This window comes from Mus musculus, chromosome 4 (genome assembly GCF_000001635.26).
Source record: "Mus musculus strain C57BL/6J chromosome 4, GRCm38.p6 C57BL/6J".
Lineage (NCBI taxonomy): Eukaryota > Metazoa > Chordata > Mammalia > Rodentia > Muridae > Mus > Mus musculus.
Genome location: NC_000070.6, coordinates 40,799,629 through 40,820,359, shown reverse-complemented (window position 1 = coordinate 40,820,359; position 20,731 = coordinate 40,799,629). Strand labels below are relative to the sequence as shown.

Here is a 20,731-nt window from a genome sequence, read left to right as displayed (position 1 = left end):
TTCAACAACTTCCCCCTGCCATAGGCAAGGACCTGAGTGATCTGAAACCTTATCGTGGGATGCCACCTGGGGAATAGTCCTGACCTACTTCCAGCCACTTCTCCTTGTCACCCTTCACACAGCTTGCTACAGGCAAGCAGCCTGTCATTCTCACCCAGACACTTGTCACCTCCCCCTTGTACTCTGTGCATAGGCCTTCTCCGGTGGCTTTTTCTGGATATGATTTAAGCCTTGACCTCATGAGCTCTGTGAAGCCCCTGAAGTAGAGGTGACCTCTCCTCCTTCTCTTGGTACAAGGGACAATTACCATTTTTGTGTCTCATTTTGGCCCTTGATCCTTAGTTCCTAGCCAGACTCACTTCCACATGTCTGACCGTGGATCTCCTCCGCAGTCCAGAATGGACTCTGCAGGGTTTGGAACATGGGGTTTCTTTCTTTGAGTCCTGCTCATTTATTGATACCCATACTCAGGACCCCTCTGCCCCCGGTTCTCTAGTTGGGCCCATTCCTGCTGGAAGCAAAGCCTCCTCTCCTAGCTTGGCCATATTATGACCCTTTTAAAACTGGCACAGTCCCTCCCCAGGGCCCTTCACCTGACGTTCCTGTGCGTTGCTGACTAGGGTATAGGCTGCCTGTGATAAAACCTTAGGGCAGTCTTCCTTTTTGGGGAAGATATAATATGCTTTAGCCCCATGTTGGCTCATAATCATAAAACTCTTTTGAGTCAAGACATGATAGGTGATTCAACCCGCTAATTGTAGTCCAAAAAGAGGAAGATTGCAAGTTTGAGACTAGCCTCACTACATAGTGTGCTCGGGGCTAGCCTGGGCTAGCAAGCCCCAAACCCAAAGCACAGTCTCTCGTGTTCCTTTGTATTTTGACTTGCATAGACCTCTAGTGAGGGCTGCTTTGTAGGCTGCGTAGGCAATCAGATCATGGTCACTGGCGGACTGGGATTAGGTGATGATAGAATGTCCTGATCGCCATGATGTGTACTTGGTGTACCATGAGGCTTGTTAGCTCATGTGAGAGAGGCAGCAGCTTGTTAGTAATAGCTGCCAAGCCCCCAGGAGCCTTTGTGACTCGTGATACCTCCAGGCAGACCTGGCTGGACAGGCTTTGGGAAAGAGAGAGTGCCAGCCTGTGCTAGGAGGTCAGATGGTGCTTTGTTTGGCTGTGACTTTGTTCTGTTTTTGTTTTGAAGATACTTTTTGAAAAACGTGTGTGTGTGTGTGTGTGTGTGTGTGTGTGTGTGTGTGTGTGTACACTTGTGTATACATGAATGTAGGTGCCAGTAGAGGCTAGAAGAGGGCATCCACTGGAGCTTGAGTTATGATGGGCAATTGTTGGCCTCCTAATGTGAGTACTGGGAACCAAACTCAGAGAGATGCTCTACAAATGCAACATGTGTTCCCCACCACTGAGCCGTCTCCAGCCCCTCCTCCGAGGACCATTTTAGGCTCTAAGATAGCAGTTCCTCCAGGAGGTCAGGATCAGTTATGGCAAAGCAGAGCCGTGAAGGTGGCTGCTTCTTGGCCCTTAGGACTTGACTTCTGTCTTGATTATCTTTATGTCACCTGTCTTCTATTTCCTCTTCCAGCTGTCAATGGATGTGTAGGGGGATGGAACTTTAGGAGGGAGAGGGCTCAGCGGTTGACCTTCCCTTGCCTTGGGGCATGACTGATACGGGGGTGGAGTGGGAGTGGTGGAAGTGTCTGCCAGTCCAGTCTGAGTGCCACCCTCTGCCCTGCTGTCTCCCTGTCTGACCACATCTGTGGTTTCTCCTGGGGAGTGTCGTAGCACTTACTGGTACTCAAGCGCTAATGAATAACCTCCAGACATTTACACAAAAAAGGGAGTGACAGTGTATTTGGACTTGGCTTTATTGGAAGAGTGGTCCAGTGAGTCCTGCCGCAGCCTGAGGCTTGCCGGTCCCTTTGCCCATATCTTCTGCGTGTGCCTTCTTTTCCCTTCTAGTGGGGACTTTTGCCTCTACTTGTCAGTCCTGTTTGTAGCAAAGCAAACTGAAGGAGGAGCGCCTTCCTATTCATGAGTGGCTTCTTACTTTTCACCTACCTTCTCTTCTGTCCTCTCTGCCTCCTCTAAAGAAAGAAAAGTCGACTTACCTACCGCTGCTATCCTAACTACTGCCGTCACCTTCGCCGCCACCGCTGCTGCCACTGCCACTCTGGTAATGTCCTCACATCTGACACAGTGCCAGGCCTCTCTGGCAGGGGGAAGCTGTGAATAAGCCCCTGTGACTGTCTTCCAGCTGTGGTGCCTCCCAGGCAAGCACAGGGCTGCTGTGGCCTTGCTGGGAAAACATCGAGATCAGTGGAAGCCAGCTCATGATGATGCAGAACCCGAGAGACTTCGCCGGCTTTAGATTAAACCCCGGTAGAGCTCACACTCATAGTGTATGTATATAAATGTTTATATCTTGTCTTTCTCCTCAGGTCATATCATTAGCATCTTCCCATGCTGTTTCATAGTCTCCATATCCATAACTTCAATGCTTTCATAGTAATTGGTCACTGAGTTCTACCACAATTAATCCTTTTCTTTATTAGAAGCCTAAATAAACAGTAGCAAACATCCTCAAGGCTCAGGTTTGCTGTGTTGGCTTCTTCTGCATTCAAGATTGTTTCCTCAGGCTAGATTTTCACACATAGGATTGTTATGTTAAGAAATACGTTGCACATCTTTATAATTAACCAGTATGTAGACAAATTGCTTTTTGAAAGAGAAGTCTCTGTTTTTAGCTTGTGTCTTACATGCTGCTCTCCCAGCCTGTGTTCTCAGAAGTAAATGTGCTCACCCTTGTGACTACTGTAGCTAACAGAATTGCCTCCCAAGAGTATGGGCCCTTGTTCTGAAGAGCCTGTGTCTTTTACTTAGTGGCGAAAAACTTAAAAGTCCCAGATTCAAGTTCTGTTGGGGACTGTGTCTAAGCCCAAAGCCACCAACTTATTATGCATAAAAACTAGAACCCAGCTGCTAGGAACTGAAAGAAGAGTAGATATTAACCTGCCACGGATTCTGCATCATCCCAGCTCCTGACCTCAGCTCTGAGCGCTCGCTCCTAGCTGTCTCACAACTCACTCAGCCGAGGTCTTAGCATCTTCGGAGGCACAGAAAGATACTTGGGGCATGGTCAGCAACTGCAATTGGCTACAGACCTGCCCCTGGATTTGAAGGTACTGTGAGTAGGAGTGGCTTTTTGATGAGGGTACGACAACCTAATCTCTCCCATCACAGATATTCTGATTCATAGAGAATCCTGGGAGCAACCTTGTTGTTGAGCTGCCTATTGCTGGTGTGTCCTCAGGCCATCTGGGTCTCAGGATCTGTCTGCTGATGACAGTGTAGGCCTGCGTCCCTGGAAGGCAGAATGGTTGGACAGAGGCTGTTGAGACTTGGACAGGGTGAAACATGACTTTCTTTAGCTGGTCCTCTGGCCTTGGTTGCAATCAAAGGAAGCCACTTTTGTCCTTCTTAGCTTCTCAGACTCAGGGTTTCCCTGGAGACTAGACGAGACTCTGGGACCTGTTCTGTCCCCCTCACCCAAAAGGCTCTCATGAGGACACATGCTTAGGGCCAGGTGGGCATGAGGAACTCTGGCTTGAATTCTTCCTTTAAGGAGGAATTAAAATTTTACCCACCATTCCTTCCTAGGCTTGCCTGTTTTATATGAACTGTTTTATACAACCGTTTTTCTAATTGAACTGGTCTCCCTGTCTTTTCCTAGACTGAGAGACAAATCCCTCTAGACATGCAAAACAGAGTGTAAGACTCCCTTTGGCCTAGAGGGCCCACCTCTACAGCTGTGTTGAATTCTTGTTTCTAAAGTGTTTCTTTTTCCTCATCGTTTTTTTACAGATCTCTTCCCACATGATGCCTCCTCCCCAGCCCAGTGTCTCTTCTCTCATCTGCATTCTCAGTCATTTAGAGGTTTTAGCAATTTGGGGGCTTTTCTTCTTTCTGCCTGTTTTTCCCCCTCAAATGAGGAAAGGCTAACTCTAAATCTTGTCTGCCAGTGTGCAATGTGAGAAGGCCACTTTTAAAACCTGGATCATGCTGGCCAAGGCGGTACATGCCTTCACTCCCAATAGTCAGTCTCTGATTTTTGAGGCCAGCCTAGTGTACACAGTGAGATCTTGTCTCAATACCAAAGCAGACAGAACCCCAAACCGACCCAAACCAAAGTAAAAAAAAAGAACAAAAAAGCTGAGTCGTGTTTTTACAGAGGAATGTGCCTCAGTGTGAAGTGTCTCCTCCCCAGACTTCGCACTGGGCATTCCCACCCTCTACCTCGCTCTCGAAAGGTCTCAGGTCTCGCACTTTCTTCTGCAGCTGGAGGCTTAATCATGTGAGTCACAGGCTAATTCCCTTAAGCCTAATCCTGTTTAGAAATGCCCTGTCTGTCAGAGCAGCAGGAATTGAGGGGGACTCTTGAAGCTGGTAAAAAAGACCACAAGCAAATGCTAAAGAAGGTGGAGTCGCCCGGAGCGTCAGGAAACGTGGCCACAGGACTCTAGCCTGATAGTCTGATAGCCCCAGATGGACGAACAGTCTGCATAATCATGGTAGTAGCTGAATTGTTACTAGGTAGGGTACAAAGGCCTTTTGTGCACTCTTGTGACAAAGCAGGAAACTGAGGCCAGAAGAATAATCATCCATTCACTTATCTAGTAAGTGGAGAAACTGGGATGAAAGTATCTGTTTTGTCTCAGTTGTGTATTTGGCCTGGTCTGGCACTAGGTGCTTGATAAATTTGCACTTAATTGAGTGAAGCAGTAGGTCGTGATGGTGGGAAGGAGTCGTGGGAGGAGGGTGACTTCTGTCTCTAAGGAGGTTGAGAACATCTTAGAAAAACATAATTGGCTTTGCATGCTGTCTTTCTGGCCAAGAAAGGAAAGCATTTCACCCAAAGAAACCAGAAAATAATTTCACTTTCTACAGTCTCAAGGAGAGAAGAGGAAGGTACATTTTGTCTGTCTTCCCATTTCAAGTTCCTGCAGGGCCTCAGCACATCCGGGAGCTGATACCACATACTTTCCTCCTTCCTGGTTCATGTAGATGGCACTACTTAGAGAAGAGGCCTAGGAGCGAGCATGTTGTTCAGGTTACTTGGGAAATTGTCTGACTAGTTCTGAATGTGGTCCAGACAGCCAGAGTCCTCTCTGAATTGAAGGAACTGTGTACTTATTCTGTTTATGGGCTGTGCGCCCCCCTCCCCAAGTGCATGTTCATGGTTCCAAATTTCAAGCTCCTGGAAAGTGAACACTGCATAATCTTGAGCAATGCTTAGATCAAACAGACATTGCCAGCAGGTCCTGTGGAGTACAGAGAATGCCACCAGGAACCCTCCCACCCACCCCCACCCCACCCCACCCCACTCCAGATCTTGGGCGTATGCTAAGAGAAAGGGCATAGTTGTACGTTTGGAGATACCCTTAGGATATCCCGTAGGGGTTAGAGTCTTTGGGAATTCGTCCCTTTCACTTATTAGAACAGTGGTCATTGGGGCTTTGTGTTCCAAAGTGTAATTTGGGTTGGGACAAGACTATTAAATACTGTCAAGATGTTCAAGCCATATACCACAAGGGTAGAAGCGCTTACTCTGTGCCATGTGTATGACATCTCCCAGTGGACATTAACAGTACGTTGTTACAATAACAGTGGTTCTAATAACTTCTTAGTTTTCCTATTCACTTCCTACTCAGTGGACTTTCTGCCCCGTGCCTTATGTGGAATTAGTTGAACTCAGAACTTCAGATGAACTCCTTGTGGTGGAGCAGCCAAAGAACACAGTGTTCTTTGTGTTCTGCGTGGTTGAAGGACTTTGATAGAGTTGGAGAAAGGAGCTCCTGTGTGCTAGGTGGTTTCTTAATTTATTCATTGTTTTCTAACTTCCTGGTACCTCCCTTTTTCTAAGTAGTTTGTTTGTTATCTACCTGATGGACAGACAGCCCGTTGAGTGCCACGATTTTCAAGTTTCCATCCAGGCACAGTGAGAGAGGAGTTCTCACCCATGGGCTACAGGCCCTTGTAGGACAGTGATAACTCAGAGTGGAGGTTCCAGTCCCTTGATCGCTAAGAGTTTCCGGGAAAAACAGCTTTGGTAAGTGAGGATTCCACAGTGTGGGGCCTTCACTGCTTCACGGCACTATAGGAGGTCAGAATGTGAAAGCACATGTTCAAAAAGAAATTTGTGACCTGCTAGGGGTAAAGGACAGCAGGCCTGTGTTGGGACCATCTCTGCTAACAATGGGACACAGGAGCCAGTAAGAACCAACACCCCAGAGTGATCCTCAAGGAGCTGCTTTGGTCAGAACTTTACAGAAAGTGTCACCATCTACCATTGTACATTGTTACTTGTTCATCAGATTATCTGTTTGTCCATCCATTCATCCATCCAATCCATCCATCAAGCTAGACAGCCACTATTACACTTTTATTTGATGACAGTGAGGCACTAGTTGACTAAAAATCAAAAGTGTAAATAAAGCCTTTGTGACACATTTTCATGGGTGATACTAAGAACAAACAAGGTAAGTCATTAAAACACAAAACAATCTTTCCACCATCAGGCTTGGCAACTTGGGCCCATCAGCTGGACCTAGTAAGCACAGGTGCCTTGTCTCTAAATCTATCATGTGTATCTGACTGCTTCCTGCTATACACTGTGAGCATTATAAGGGCAAGAATTAAGTAAGGTTCACCACATTCCTCCAGCATCTAATTGATGGTCTGATAGACATGTAGAATTCCAACAGTATGTCAGTCAGACTGGAACAAATTGGAGGTGAAGAGGCACCCAATTTTCACTACTTCTATGTATTGTTGCTGGTGTCTATAATAAGTGACGTGTGTTTAAATGCCTTTCACCTTTTCTTAAGAGCTATATGGGTTTCCATGGGTGTGTGTGTGTGTGTGTGTGTGTGCGTGCACGTGCACACACACACACACACACACACATTTTAAAACAGTCTCACTATATTCCAAACTGCTCTGTATTTTGGCTGGTCTCAGACTCATAATCTACATACTTTGGGCTCGTTGGTGCCAGATTACAGGTGCCACCATACCTGGCCATTATCTATCTATCTATCTATCTACCTATGTATCTGTCTATCACAAATCTATTTCATTATGTGACACACATGACTTGTTTGGCCATTTCCCCAGTGATGCTTCTGCAACTGTTTACAACCTGCTCCTATGATGCATGCTTCACAGGGAACAGTATGGTATTGTTCACAGTTTGTCACACACATGTCAGCCCTTCTGTTGGGCAGACTCCTGGAAATGAGGTTGCTGATTCAGGGGGTTGACACTCAGGATTGATTGTGAAGTAAGGGCAGAAAAATGGAGCCCAACAGTTAACTGTTAGTTAAATGGCCATGTGTCACAGACCCAGTCCTTGTGAGTGATCTGCTCAAAGGTCACGTGGCCCCTAATAGCACTTCTTGTTTCTGCACCAGGCTGGAGACACCATGTTCAATCGAGCTAAGCTGCTCAATATTGGCTTTCAAGAGGCCTTGAAGGACTATGATTACAACTGCTTTGTGTTCAGTGATGTGGACCTCATTCCGATGGACGACCGTAATGCCTACAGGTGTTTTTCGCAGCCACGGCACATTTCTGTTGCAATGGACAAGTTCGGGTTTAGGTAAGACATACTTAGCCAGAGTCTGCTGCAAATGTGGTAGGTTCTCCGGTGTGAACTAAAAAATGTAGTTCCTCTGTAGTGCCCTCGACTCTGCAGGAGACCACCACTTCTGAGAAATAGTTGCTTTTTTTTTTTAAGTGTATAGTCCTTTCTTGCTGGAGAAATAGTCCAGCAGTTCCTAATAATTACTGTGTATCCTGATAACAGTTCTTAGGTTTGGGCTTCCAACAGTGGCTGCATCTCCTCACTTTCTATCCCCCTCTGCCCCACATAGTTTGAGAAGCACAGATACTAGAGATTGGATAACTCCACAGATGTCCTTCAGCACTTTCAAAGAGACATGGTTCTTTTTCTAAGAAAAACATGTGTTCCTGCTCAAACATGGGGCTCTAACTTTTGTATCACAGTGCTAGTGAAGAGACAGGGTAGCAGTGTGATCCAAACCTTCCTGACATGTGTAGAAGATAGTCTTATCGTCAGTTGTCTAACCTTAAAAGTCAAAGGCCCAGGCACAGTGGTGTACATCTTTAATCCCAGCACTCTAGAGGCAGAGGCAGGTAGGTCTCTACAGTTTGAGGCCAGCCTGGCTGTATACTGAGTTCCAGGACAGTCAGAGCTTTGTAATAAAACTGTCTTAAAAAAAAAAATAAATAAAAAGATAAAGTCATTAAGTAAATAAATGTGCATTTTACCTCACAGCCCATCCTTGTTCGCATTAAAGGATTATTCATTTGAAAAGCATTATCTTTCCCTTCCTTAAGTAAACCTGACATTTCAGGAAGCTCTGCCGCAGCTCCTTGAGTTTAGGCTGGGTGCAAGTATACTTGGCCTGTGCAAATAGCCTGTGTGTGAACACAACTGCTCTGTCAGACTCCGGTGTTCTCAGCTCCCTTGATCGGGGCACAAGAGCTATAGGACAACGTAGAACCTAGGTCTCCCCATGGTCAGCTGTTCAGGACCTACCCAGAGTGGCCCATTAGGACTCACCAGGAGCTCGTCTGCACCCGCTTGTCTTCCCTCTGCTTGAGTGTCTTCCCTTTGACAGGTTTGTACTCTGGCCTTCCTCATTCTTCTCTTGAAGAGTGACGAGGAGGCCTAAGTAACCTCTGCGTGCTTCACCATGACGCCAGCAATGGTTTACAGACACCCTGTGATGGCTGGTAGATAGATAGAGCAGGTAGATAAGAAAAGGAACAGAGACAGCAAAAATGCTGTACCTACTCAAGATAGCACACACTTCCACTGAAGTAGGAATCTATTTCTAGAGAACCACTGACTCACAAGACCTATTATTAGTCCAGCAACCTTTGGTTTTAACCAACATTAAAAGTGGATATATAGGAGCTGGAGCTATGGCCCAGTGGTAGAACAGTTTCCTAGCATGCTTGAGGTCATGGGTTCAGTCCCCAGTTATGCATTTGATACACAACCCCCCCCCCAAAAAAACAAACAAACAAACAACAAAAAAACGGTGTGTGAGGTGTGCCAGAAATGGGTAATTTGATCCTTTATGGTACCATCCAAATCTGAATCCATTGTTCATTCAAGCAAAACTCCTGGGTCTTTCCTTCCAAACCCTGAGGAGCTCTGTCCTTGTAATTGTAGCAACTGGGAGGCAGGGGTCGGGAGGATCATTTGTTCAAAGGTAGCCTAGGTGAGTGAGCTTGAGACTGTGTGTGTGGGGGGGGGGGGTACACATGTGTCTTGGGGGAGGCAGGACTGAGTTCCAGGCATTGTGGTGTGTAACTGTAATCTTAGCACTTGAGAGGCCTTACAGTAAGGCGGGACAATTGTGAGTTCAAAGCTAGCCTTGATACAAAGCGAGAGCTTTACTCCACACACAACTTCCTCTCCAAAAAGAAGGGAAACACTCCTGATATTTCATCTCATGTGCTCGGTTGTGTATGTGCAGCTTGGCTGGCATTTTCCTTAGTTCATGGAAAGAAGCAAACCAAGATTTTAAACATTAACTTTAGAGTTGAGTGTGGTTGGGAGTTCCACTTAGGGTAACAGGGTACGGAAGCCTTGAGAGGGCCTGCCCATGGACAGACCTTTGTGTGGCCTTTGGAGCAGAATCTGTTCTTCCTAACCATGAACGTTTCAAGATAAAGAGGGTGGAGAAAGACAAAAGGCCCCAGTGTCCCCGTACTTGGAAATGTGGAAAAGTAGGTTTATCACTTGGCTAAGTCAGAATAACTGACTGAGGCAGTTTGCAGAGATACAGCTGCCATGTTAGGTTGGTGTTCAAACCTTTGCCTTGGGGAGAAAGAAAGACTGGTAGAGAATATGGGCAAGGACGAGCGGTATGAGGTGGGCAGGGCCGCCTGCATAAGGACCTTTTTTGGCAGGAACAAGGTACGAAGAAAGCAGATTTCAGAGCCACAGTTGGGAGAACTGGACTTAGCCTCCCATCACTGGCTGGTTTCCTATGTGACCATAGGTTCAGTACTATACCCTTAGAGAGAAAGCTTCTACATATCTGTGTGTCTCTAAGATAATCTGAACCCTGACAAAAACACAAATTAAGCATCAAAAGCTAAAGGAACCATTGTGATTCAGGGTTGGATTTGGAAAGATGGTGAGTAAGTAAAGCAAATTAATTTTTATATCATTAATCATTCATTTTTCTATAATTTAGGGAGATTTCCTCCCAGTGCCTAAGGAGAAACTTCAGACATGGTCATGTGGATCACGCCTGTAATCCCAGCACTTGGGAGACAGAGGCAGGCAGATCTCAAGTCAGCCTGGTCTACACAGTGAATTCTAGGCCAGCCAGGGCTACATAAACCCTGTCTTAAAAAAAAAAAAAGTTGGTGTGTTTCAGTCATTACTTGGGGTAAAAACTTACTAGCCATGGGCCCTCTGTCTGTGCTTCCTCTCCAGCCTGCCATATGTTCAGTATTTTGGAGGTGTCTCTGCTCTCAGTAAACAACAGTTTCTTGCCATCAATGGATTCCCTAATAATTATTGGGGTTGGGGAGGAGAAGATGACGACATTTTTAACAGGTAATGCTCACAGTTTTTCTCTTCTCTTGGGCTTTCCTTCAGTGTTTGACTCCTTGCTTGATTATTCTGGAAGGATTAGCACCCAGGAGGCAAGGGAGTCCCCACCCAGCCCCTGGGCTTAGATCCACGCTCCTGTAGGCCTGACAGGTGCTAGCAGAGTCTTTAGAAAAAGGAGCTTCTGGGATTCTTAAAGGAGCTTTGGAAGATGTAAGATGGGAGGGAAATGAAGGGGCAAACTTACTTTGGCTTCCTATGTGGGCTTTCTGTACTGAAGAAGCAAACCCAAAGCATCGGCTGAGGAGACAGGCGGCTCGCTGGGTAAAGCACTTTCACCTGCAAGCACAAGAGCTTGAACGTCACAAGCCATGGAGAGCTAGCTGTAAGCAGTGCATGCGTCTGTGACCCAGCATGCTCTAGTGAGATGGCGTGGGGACAGGACAACCCCCAGATGTGAGCGTCTCATTTTCAAAGACTTGCATCTCATTATGGTCCTGATTTTTTTTTTTATAAAGCAAGTTTCATCTCACAGAATCTTTGTGCCATGGTTTTATTTGAATTATTTTAACCACCAACAAGGAAAGACAGATTAGGGGTTGTAGCAATGGCCCAGCAGGTAAAATTATATCCTGCTCTTGCAGAGAGCCCAAGTCTTGTTCCCAGCACCCATCTTACAGGCGTCTCACAACTTCCTGTAACTCCAGGTACAGAGGATCCAGTACCTTTTTCTAGACTCTGTAGGTAACTGCACTAAGATGTAAACACACACACAATTAAAAATAAAAATACATCATTTTTTAAAAAGACAATAATGCCGGGTGTGGTGGCACATGTCTTTAATCCCAGCACTTGGGAGGCAGAGGAAGGGTGATCTTTTGTGAGTTCAGTGCCAGTCTGGTGTACACAGAGTTCTAAGACAGCCAGAGCTATATAGTGGGTCCTTATATCAACAACAACAAAAACCCAGACACTAGTTTAAGGAGCCTGTGGAACTCCCTGGCCTGTGTCCTGCTGTGGCCAGTCTTACCCTATCCACAGCCCAGGCTCTTTTAAACCTGGCAGACCTGTCTCCTGTAGGTTTTGGGTAGTGAAAGCCATCTGGGAACCAATGTGAGCTTTTACCTGACTTGGTATACATTTGATAAGTTAACAGAAAGTGTCTCTCAGAACAATGTCCATGCCATTCAAGGTACCACTATGTGAGAACTTGCCAAAGCTCCAAGTTCTTAATAAAGACCTTGACATAAACTTCATATTAGAGTGCACATATTGAGTACCTACTGTATACAGACCACTGCAAGGCCCATCCAGCAAGGTGTAAGAAACCTCAATACAAGGTTCAGACAGACACACTTGCCTACACATAATCTGACTTGGGCAAGCCCTCTGGACTGCTGTATACCACAGACCTGCCCAAAGGGTCAGGAGAGTTTGGGAAGGGGAAAGCATTGAGGGAGGGGCTGAGAAGATGGGGGTAAGTAGAGGGATGGAGTAGCTCTCCAAGAGATAAAGGCTTTATGCACCTGTTCACTGTATGCCAGACACTAAAGTAAGCCCACAGGGAGGACATGGTCAGAAACGTGTGGCTCACCCACATCTGCCAGTCCTCCTCTAACTTGGATATTTGATGCTTCGATTTGGGGCTTTAATGAGGCATACACTACAAATTGCAGAATCTGCCAATGCAAGGTATTGGGAAGTCTAAAATTAAACTAAAGACTTTCTGGGCCATGTTCCGGCATGATGGTGAGGGTTTGTGCTTCATGAACAGCGTTTAGGCCCATGAATGAGTCCATAATGTTGCAGCTGGGCTATGGTAATGACTGTCCCTTTACTCTTGGCAGATTAGTTCATAAAGGCATGTCTATATCACGTCCAAATGCTGTAGTAGGGAGGTGTCGAATGATCCGGCATTCAAGAGACAAGAAAAATGAGCCCAATCCTCAGAGGTACGTCCTCTCTGTGCCTTCCCTTTATTTATTTATATGTTAGATTTATTTTATGTGTGTGGGTGTTCGGCCTGCATGTAAGTATGTGTACTGCTTGTATGCCTGGTGCCCTTGGAAGTCAGAACGGTTATCTGATCCTCTGGCACTGGAGATGTGATCCACTGTGTGGGTTTTCTCTGCAAGAGCAGCCAGTACCATCCCTCCAGCCCCCATGTGTTCTTGTATTTCTTCCTCCTTTAAAGGGAACAGGCTGTAAGTCAGGCTTTTGCACAGGGCCCTTTAACTCCAGTGAAGTAGAGATATTCCATCTGGGGTAACCACTCTGAGCAAAAGGGCTGTTGGGGAAATACAGATGTTGGCCAGTTTCTTAAGATTTATGTTTTAACCCATCTCCTTTGCACCTTTTCTCTGGTAGGTTTGACCGGATCGCACATACAAAGGAAACGATGCGCTTCGATGGTTTGAACTCACTTACCTACAAGGTGTTGGATGTACAGAGATACCCGTTATATACCCAAATCACAGTGGACATCGGGACACCGAGATAGCATTTTTAGTACCAATAAGAGACCTGAGAATGGCCGGAGACCTCAGATATGTGTCTCTGCCAGTTGACTGGGCTGGTCCCTCTCATTTGTACAGTCTGAATGACAGTTCTTCTTATCATTCAGACGTCCCTCCAGATGCCCAGGGTGAGTGTAACATTTACCCACAACCTGGCTCGGCACTGGATGAAATTCTACAAGGTGAGTGGAGTGTAAAACTGGTCAGCCCTTGGAGAGACTTCTTGGTTGTGTCACCCCCAAAGAGTCAGAACTGTACACAGTTCAAAACTTAGTGACTGTGGGTCACATTCCCACTGTTGAAACTGCTAAATTGTGACCTGGGGAAGGACTTTGCTTTAGTCGGTGATGTTCGTACTTGGTGACAAATTGAGACTGCTGCTGGATTCAGATTGACAAGATTTTCTTGGATTTTTTTTTTATACGAAAATCAAAATTTCAATCAGTCTCGTGCTCTGTCCCTTTACATCGGTATGCGACTATTACAATCACTGTGTGTGTGTCTTTTCTTAGCAAAGGCGTTTTAAAACTTGAGCCTGGACCTTGGGGTCCTGTAGTGTGTGGATTCCAAGGCCTTGCCCTCAGAGCAGGGGCCTGGGCACTCTCACTCACGTGGCCTGTCTCCAGATCCCTGTCTGATTTCTGAATGTAAAGAGGCTTTTTGTTTTGTTTTTGTTTTTGTTTTTAGAAGCAGTTCGTAGTATTTGAAAGAATAAATCAAGTTTTGATTATGCTATAGGTTGATTTTTGTGTTGATCCAAATCAGAATAGCTATTGAGTGTTTAAGTCATGACTTTATTTTTCTGGGCATGCTATATAAACTTGAATTTCCTATGTATTTTTATTGTGGTATTTTAAATGTGGGGGAAGGGATTGGGTATTTTTTAGGGGAAAAAAAATAATGTATGCTGTAGTGGTCAAAGGAGCTCTGATTGAGCTGGCAGGCCAGGTTTTGTAAAGAGCAAAATTACTTTCAGGTCCCTTGTTGAGGGAACAGGTCAGCGTTATCCTGCCAGACATCTGGGTCAGGAACTTGGGAGACAACATCTGCTTACCTGGCAGAACTCCCCACTCCACTCCCCCAGGTGGGCTGGGTGGAAGGACCCTCAGCCACCAAGAACTGACGCCCTCATGGCCCTAGACTATGGGGTTGAAAACTCATAGCAGTCAGGTTTGTTTACCATCTCTCCGAGCCTCCACCACACTCCCTGACCCACCCAACGTCTCCAGTTCTTATTGTTCTCCTTCCTTCCTTCTTTCCTTTCCCTTCTCACCTCTTTGCCTCCTTCCCTAAAATTCGCTGTGGCCCTCGGGGTCAGACTGTTCATTCTCCAGCATGATTGTGCCTTTTAATTAGAGGTCTAGAAAGTTCACCTGAACCCACACCCCCTTCTTCCTGAGAATTCTGGTGCCTCTAAAGCCCCTCCTTGCCACTCAGGGTTTTAGTGGGTGCTCCCACTGCTCAGTGTACCCATGAGCTGTCGTCATTCACAGAGCCCTGTGCCAGGCCGTGTTCTGTGCCTGCCTGCGGTGATGTAGCCAGAAGCACGTACTCAGGTCATCAAGCCGAGAGGGCGTCAAAGAGGAAGCCTGGGCTGGGATCCTTAGGCTCAGCTGTCTGTCTAATCCCAGAGCTAAGCCCTTTCTGCTTCGGGCAGCCTGGACTCCAGCCCTGAGTATAGAGGCGGTGTGGATGGCTGGCCCTCATCCTACCTGTGTCTTTATTGCTTTGATCACCACAGTCTCTAACTTGCTGCTTTCTCCAGAAGCCTTTTTATGTATGGGTTAGAAACTCTTTTTTCCCTAGTCAGAGCAGCCAGGCTGTACAAAATCTGTGCTCTCTCGGTTCCCCATGCCTCTAGAAGGCCGTTAAAACCAAGACTGGATGCACTGAGAGGAGTCTTTTTTTTTTTTTTTTTTTTTTTCTGTCCCAAGATCCTGACTTTTCCAAAGTGCCTTAAAAGAAGGGAGACAGACTCATTGAGTGTGTTGCTTCTTTCTCTCCTAAAGCAAACCTCTGCCTTTTCTCTATGCTGTTCGTGTTGGGTTTTGTTCATGTCAGATACGTGGTTCATTCTCAGGACCAAGGGAAACTGTCTTGCCTGTCCTCCTATCTCCTCCCTTTCAGCATCCTTTGGGGAACCTCCAGCCCAAGGCACTGTTAGGCTTGGGCATTAGCCTGGCCCAAGAGATGCCACTGGGGACTAGAGGACAGAAGGGGACGTTCCCTTCACCTGGGAATTCTCACCCTGGTGTCAACATGCTGTGCCTTTCTCTTTCTCTATTTTTGTTGGTGACCTGGATAGTGTGGCCTTTGGGACAGATCAGAGGCACAGGAAAGCAAAGGAAATGTGCCACCCTTTAGCCTGGCAGGGTCTCCCTGCCCACTGGGCTGTTCCAGACCTGTGATACTGTGTTTGTATGTTGATATCCCATGTGTACAAATGTGTTTACCATTGGGGCTGGGGGTGGGTGGCTGTCTCTGACCTTGGCATTCAGAACAGACATCTGTATTTTTGCCTTTGAAATGCAGTAATATAACGTGAATAAATGACCTTATCTTTGTAACTGGCTTCTTTTCTTTTTTGTTGGGGGGGAGAGGGGGTTGGAGACAGCAGCAGGCTCCACATGCCTTCCGGAAGTCAGAAGTGTCCCTGTAGGACCTTCATTTTTCTTATCTGTAAGTAGGAATGATACCATATAGAGACCATTTTAGGCTTAAAAGAGATGATACGTTTAAACTGATGACCAATACCTCACAGGTACTTAACAATATAGTGTCTATTCCCAGTTCAAAATAAAATTGTGCCTAGCAGTTCTCTGGCCACAGTCTACTCCTATCCTCAACAAATGTCAGGATAGTTGAGAATGAATCTGAGAGCCATTTGTGCAAGGAATTCACAGTGTAAGTTATGTGCTGTTTTCCCATATGGAGTTTCTTGCCAGGCCAGGAAGTTGCTAGCCAGTGGCTCCAAACTAGTGAGACTAGAGTAGAGATCAGAACCTAAGGGCTGCTTGTCCTCAAGAAGCCAATGAAACAAGTCATAGTGAAAGGCAGGAAGTGGATATTTATTTAGCGTGGGTACTTAAGGGGTCCAGTGGCCCTTCCCCAAGTTGTCCAGTCGGTCCTAACAAATTTATAGGTTCAAGTGGAGGGTAGAGGTTGGGTACTGCAAAACAGTCCTTGTCAAAGACTGCTGCCACCTGTCACCACTGCCTCCGGCTCCAGTCTCTCCTACAAAGTCACCCGACAAGATGCTAGCAGTGTGGGACATCTCCTTCCAGGAGACATCTCTTCTCTGGTTGACAAGTCAGCCCTCTCCTCCCTGCATGAGATTCCTGAGGACATTGCAGTTCTCTGGGGTGCATCATCACAATGGTGTATCCCTTTAAGGGAGGCAGAAATGTCTCCCTCTCGCTCTTACAAGATTCATTTTTATTTTTAATTGTGGTTCTCTGTACGGGTGCCTGTGGGGGCCAAAGAGAGCATCTTATCCTCTTGAGCTTGGTTTAGAGGAGGTTGTGAGCAGCCTGAAGTGGTCCTGGGAACCATACTTGGGTCCTCTGCAAGAACAGTGCGTGCTCTTAACGACTGAGCCATCTCTTTAGCCCCAAAATGTCTCTTTAGTATATAATCATTGTTCCAGTACTATTAGAAAAGGATCTTAGTTGTTACCAGGTACTTAAGGCAATATATTCCAGGTGTGTCCTCTTTTATCCCGTGAGTCAGGCACCACGGCCTCTTACAGGTTGACTGGTAGACTTGAAAGAGGCCAAAGGAAGGCGGTGCACCGGAGAGGCTGTTGTGGCTATCCTGTAAGAATGAGCAAGGAAAGAAGAGCACCAGCCATCCAGGGCCACCTAGGTTGTCTATGCTACTGGAAGAATCTTTAGTGGCCTTTGGCGTGAGCATCCATGAAAGATGACTAGATGTAGCCTTCAAACATGGTGTAGTGACCTCCTGGCACCGTGCTCTTAGAGACTTAATGGAAAACCAGTGTATTTTCCTTATCTCTCACCCCTCAGCACTTCACACCTGACTTCCAGGTGTTCGGACTCTCTCCCTGCCAAACAAGCACTTCCAGTAGGATGACCTCTAGAGTAACTTATTCTATTATCATTTACTGGATTCGGAATTGCATGCCATCTGGCTAAGGACTCAACCACAAGACTGCCCTATCTCCAAACCATTGGCAAGCAGCAGGTCGTGGCCTGTGCTCCTGACCAACTGGCTAGACATTCCCAGCATCTTTACTGCAGCCTCAATTCATTTGCCAGGATGAGTCACAGAACTCTGGGAAATATACATTTATAGCTTATTACAAAATGATAGTTCCATCCAGCCATGGTAGCTCAGGCCTGTAATCCCTGCCACTTAGAGCTGACACAGAAGGATCCCCAAAATCTGAGGCCTGCCTGAGCAAACTAGTGAGACCCCCACCCCCATCCCAAAAATATAGGGGGAAAAGAAAGGCCGAGGATAGAGCTCAGCGGAAGAGCACTCGCCTTGTGTGAGACCCTGGGCTCAGTGATTGGACTGGGGAGGTAGCAAGTTCCCATCATGGTTTTATCTTCCTAATGGCCAGTTCCCATCCAGGAGCCACCTTGCTAGAACAAGGGCATGCCTGTCCTGCAGGAGAGTTCGAGGAATGTGAGCTGTGGCAGAAGCTAAGTATGAGATCAAAAGATTCTAGCCCTGCTATTGCTAAGAAAAGTAGGAAAGTGTTACGGTGCCTATGCCAGAAACCAGGACAAAGACCAAGTGTATGTCCCATCAGGCTACAGTGAACACAGGCCTTGGCAACCTGTAAGGTCTGGATCAAGCTAACAGAAATCAGTAGAAATGAGTAGGGGCTCATAGCATGTAACTCAGCACTCAAGAGGCTGAGACAGGAGGATCACTGACTCTGAGACCAAGGGCAACCTGGAGACCCTGGAACTTCTTACTCTGTCAGAAAAGAAATGAGATCTGGCAGAGCCAGTCCTACAGGGGAGCCATATTTCCTTGTTCGAACTTGTCCTGGGCAGGGAATGTGGCTGCTGCATTCCTCTGGGTATGAACCACTCAAAAGGTCAGGAGGCAGAGAAATCTCTGTGGGAATGGTGTTACAGGGTAATAACGTCATCCGACCAAAGCTCAGAGGTACTTGAAGAGAAAGTATATACTTCAGCAAGACACATACCGTTGAGGATAAAGGGCAAAAGGATGTCACAGAGCATTAGAGAAGTAGGTGGGACAGAAAGGTAGAAAGGTTTAAGGGCCCTATGCCAGAAATCATCATGAAAACCAAGCATGTGTCCCACCAGACCACAGTGAACACAGGCCTTAGCACACTGTCTTAGTCAGGGTTTCTATTCCTGCACAAACATCAAGACCAAGAAACAAGTTGGGGAGGAAAGGGTTTATTCAGCTTACACTTTCCACATTGCTGTTGATCACCAAAGGAAGTCAGGACTGGAACTCAGGTCAGGAAGCAGGAGCTGATGCAGAGGCCATGGAGGAATGTTACTTACTGGCTTGCTTCCCCTGGCTTGCTCAGCTTGGTTTTTTATAGAACCCAGGACTACCAGCCCAGAGATGGTACCACCTACAAGGGGCCCTTCCCCCTTGATCACTAATTGAGAAAATGCCTTACAGCTGGATCTCATGGAAGCATTTCCCCAACTCAAGCTCCTTTCTCTGTGATAACTCCAGCCTGTGTCAAGTTGACACACAAAACCAGCCAGTACACACACCATACAGATATGAAACCATACCATGGTCATTACTACTGGTCTGGCTTTCTCTGCCTTCTCCCTTGCTCATTGACTCTGGGCAAGTCAACTTTCCTTTCTAGACTTCTATTTGCTCTTGTTTTTTATGAGCTGCCCTCAGAACCCACCCTTGGTCTTCTGTGTAATTCTGCCCTCCGACAGAGAACTTCCCAGAAGTTATCTGGTCTGACCTCTGTGATCTGGAGGAATTCACTGTAGTTCTGGCCTTATCCATGAAACCAGCTCTCCAAATCTGTCCTCCACCCACTCTCCAGCTCAGCACTCAATTCCCATCTGACTAAAGGACGGTTGGTTGTAAGTACGTCATAGCCTCACACAATCTAGCTTCCCTAGGGAAGAAAGGGTATTTGTCTTAGTAAGAGTTAGCAAACTCTGGGACAGAGTGTCAAACTGGATTTAGAAACCAAGCTGAGCCTCTAGCATCTGTCAGTCCTTTGGTGGCAGGCCCTGAGTGGCCAGCTGACCTCTTTTAAACTTCCTAGTGGATGCCTTTGTGTCCCACTGGCAGACCCCCTGCTGATGGATGAGCTCAACAAGTCCCAGGCTGCATCAGGATACAGTTATACATTTGTGGACCAATCAGCCAACCTGTCTCTTTTCAGACTGACCAACCCTAAAGTGGTGGTGGTGGGGAACTTCAGAGACTGGCTTTGCCTGGCTTTCTTGGTCTGAGCGCCCCTTGCTTTGCAGAGGGTCCTTTTCTCCGAGTGCCTGCTGCATGTGTGTGTTTTCTCACCCACAATAAACACCTTCCTTCCACTGTTGCTGCTGTCTGCTGTGTTTGTGATTTCTCCGCTTTTGCTTTGGAGAATTTTACCTACCTTTTAATTCTTTAATTGGCAGAAGAAGTGAACCCAATCAAGACCCCTAGACTACATTAATGCCATATGGGAACAGCTCTTCTGGGAATGGCTGATGAAGACATAAGTCTTAAAATCAGGCTGGCCCCACAATTCTCATTCTAGGAATTTAGTTACTCCCTCCCCCAAGATGTACACCCCCCTGCTGTTAACCCTGGGAAATGAGGAGATGCCATCAAGAGGGGGCTTTGCCTAGGAAAATGAAGTATGGTTTACCAAAGCTATAGAGAATAAAGTGGACCTGGATTCATTTATTGGAAGGAGGCCTAAGGGGGAAAAAAATAAAACAGACTATTTTCATATACAACAGGGAGTTGTGTCAAATCCTACTCCCTTTAATGGAGATATTAGTGTGTAATTGCTGGTAGGAGTGAAAGCAAAAGCAGTAGACTGTGGATGCGCTTCACCTCCCTTCCCAGACTAGGGCTAGGCTCTTGTTCTGTTCTATCTACCTACATGGTTCAGGAACCGCCAACACTGAGAAAATAAGCTGAATGCCGAGCATGTAGCATGTATAAAGCCCCAAGTTCTCAATCCCAAACATGCAAGAGAAAACAAGAAAGTGTGGTAGTGAGAGTCGGGATGGATAGGCAGAGGGAGGAGGTGGACAGACAGGGGAGGGGTCCCCCTGGAAAGCTGCAAGTTTTAAACACCTGGGAAGAGAGGAAGGCTTCTGTGTGTGTGTGTGTGTGTGTGTGTGTGTGTGTGTGTGTGTGTGTGTGTGTTTGTGTGTAAGAGAGACAGAGACACAGAGAGAGAGAGAGACAGAGAAAGAGAAGGAGAGAGTGGGGGCCTGAGTCCTGTTCACATGTGTTGGGATGTGGCATCACTGTGGAATCCCTGAGGAGCTCAGTGCAGGTTGAAGAGACTTCTAGAAATTTCTTGCCTCTCTCCCAGGTGCAGCAG

General features: G+C 46.6%; 1 protein-coding gene across 3 annotated transcripts in view; it reads left to right on the top strand.

Moving 5' to 3' along the window:
* B4galt1 (UDP-Gal:betaGlcNAc beta 1,4- galactosyltransferase, polypeptide 1) overlaps window positions 1-15,758 on the top strand; it is a 49,383-nt gene extending 33,625 nt beyond the window's left edge. For 2 of the 3 annotated variants that reach the window (NM_022305.5, NM_001378519.1), the window contains exons 3-6: window positions 7,488-7,675; window positions 10,559-10,681; window positions 12,523-12,627; window positions 13,043-15,758. In NM_022305.5, coding sequence (NP_071641.1) covers window positions 7,488-7,675; window positions 10,559-10,681; window positions 12,523-12,627; window positions 13,043-13,175 — 549 coding nt within the window. In that variant the 3' untranslated portion in view covers window positions 13,176-15,758. Of the gene's footprint in view, window positions 1-2,108; window positions 2,418-7,487; window positions 7,676-10,558; window positions 10,682-12,522; window positions 12,628-13,042 lie in introns of all 3 variants that reach the window. The other variant, NR_165793.1, reaches the window with a different exon arrangement.
* Window positions 15,759-20,731: the final 4,973 nt, after the last annotated feature.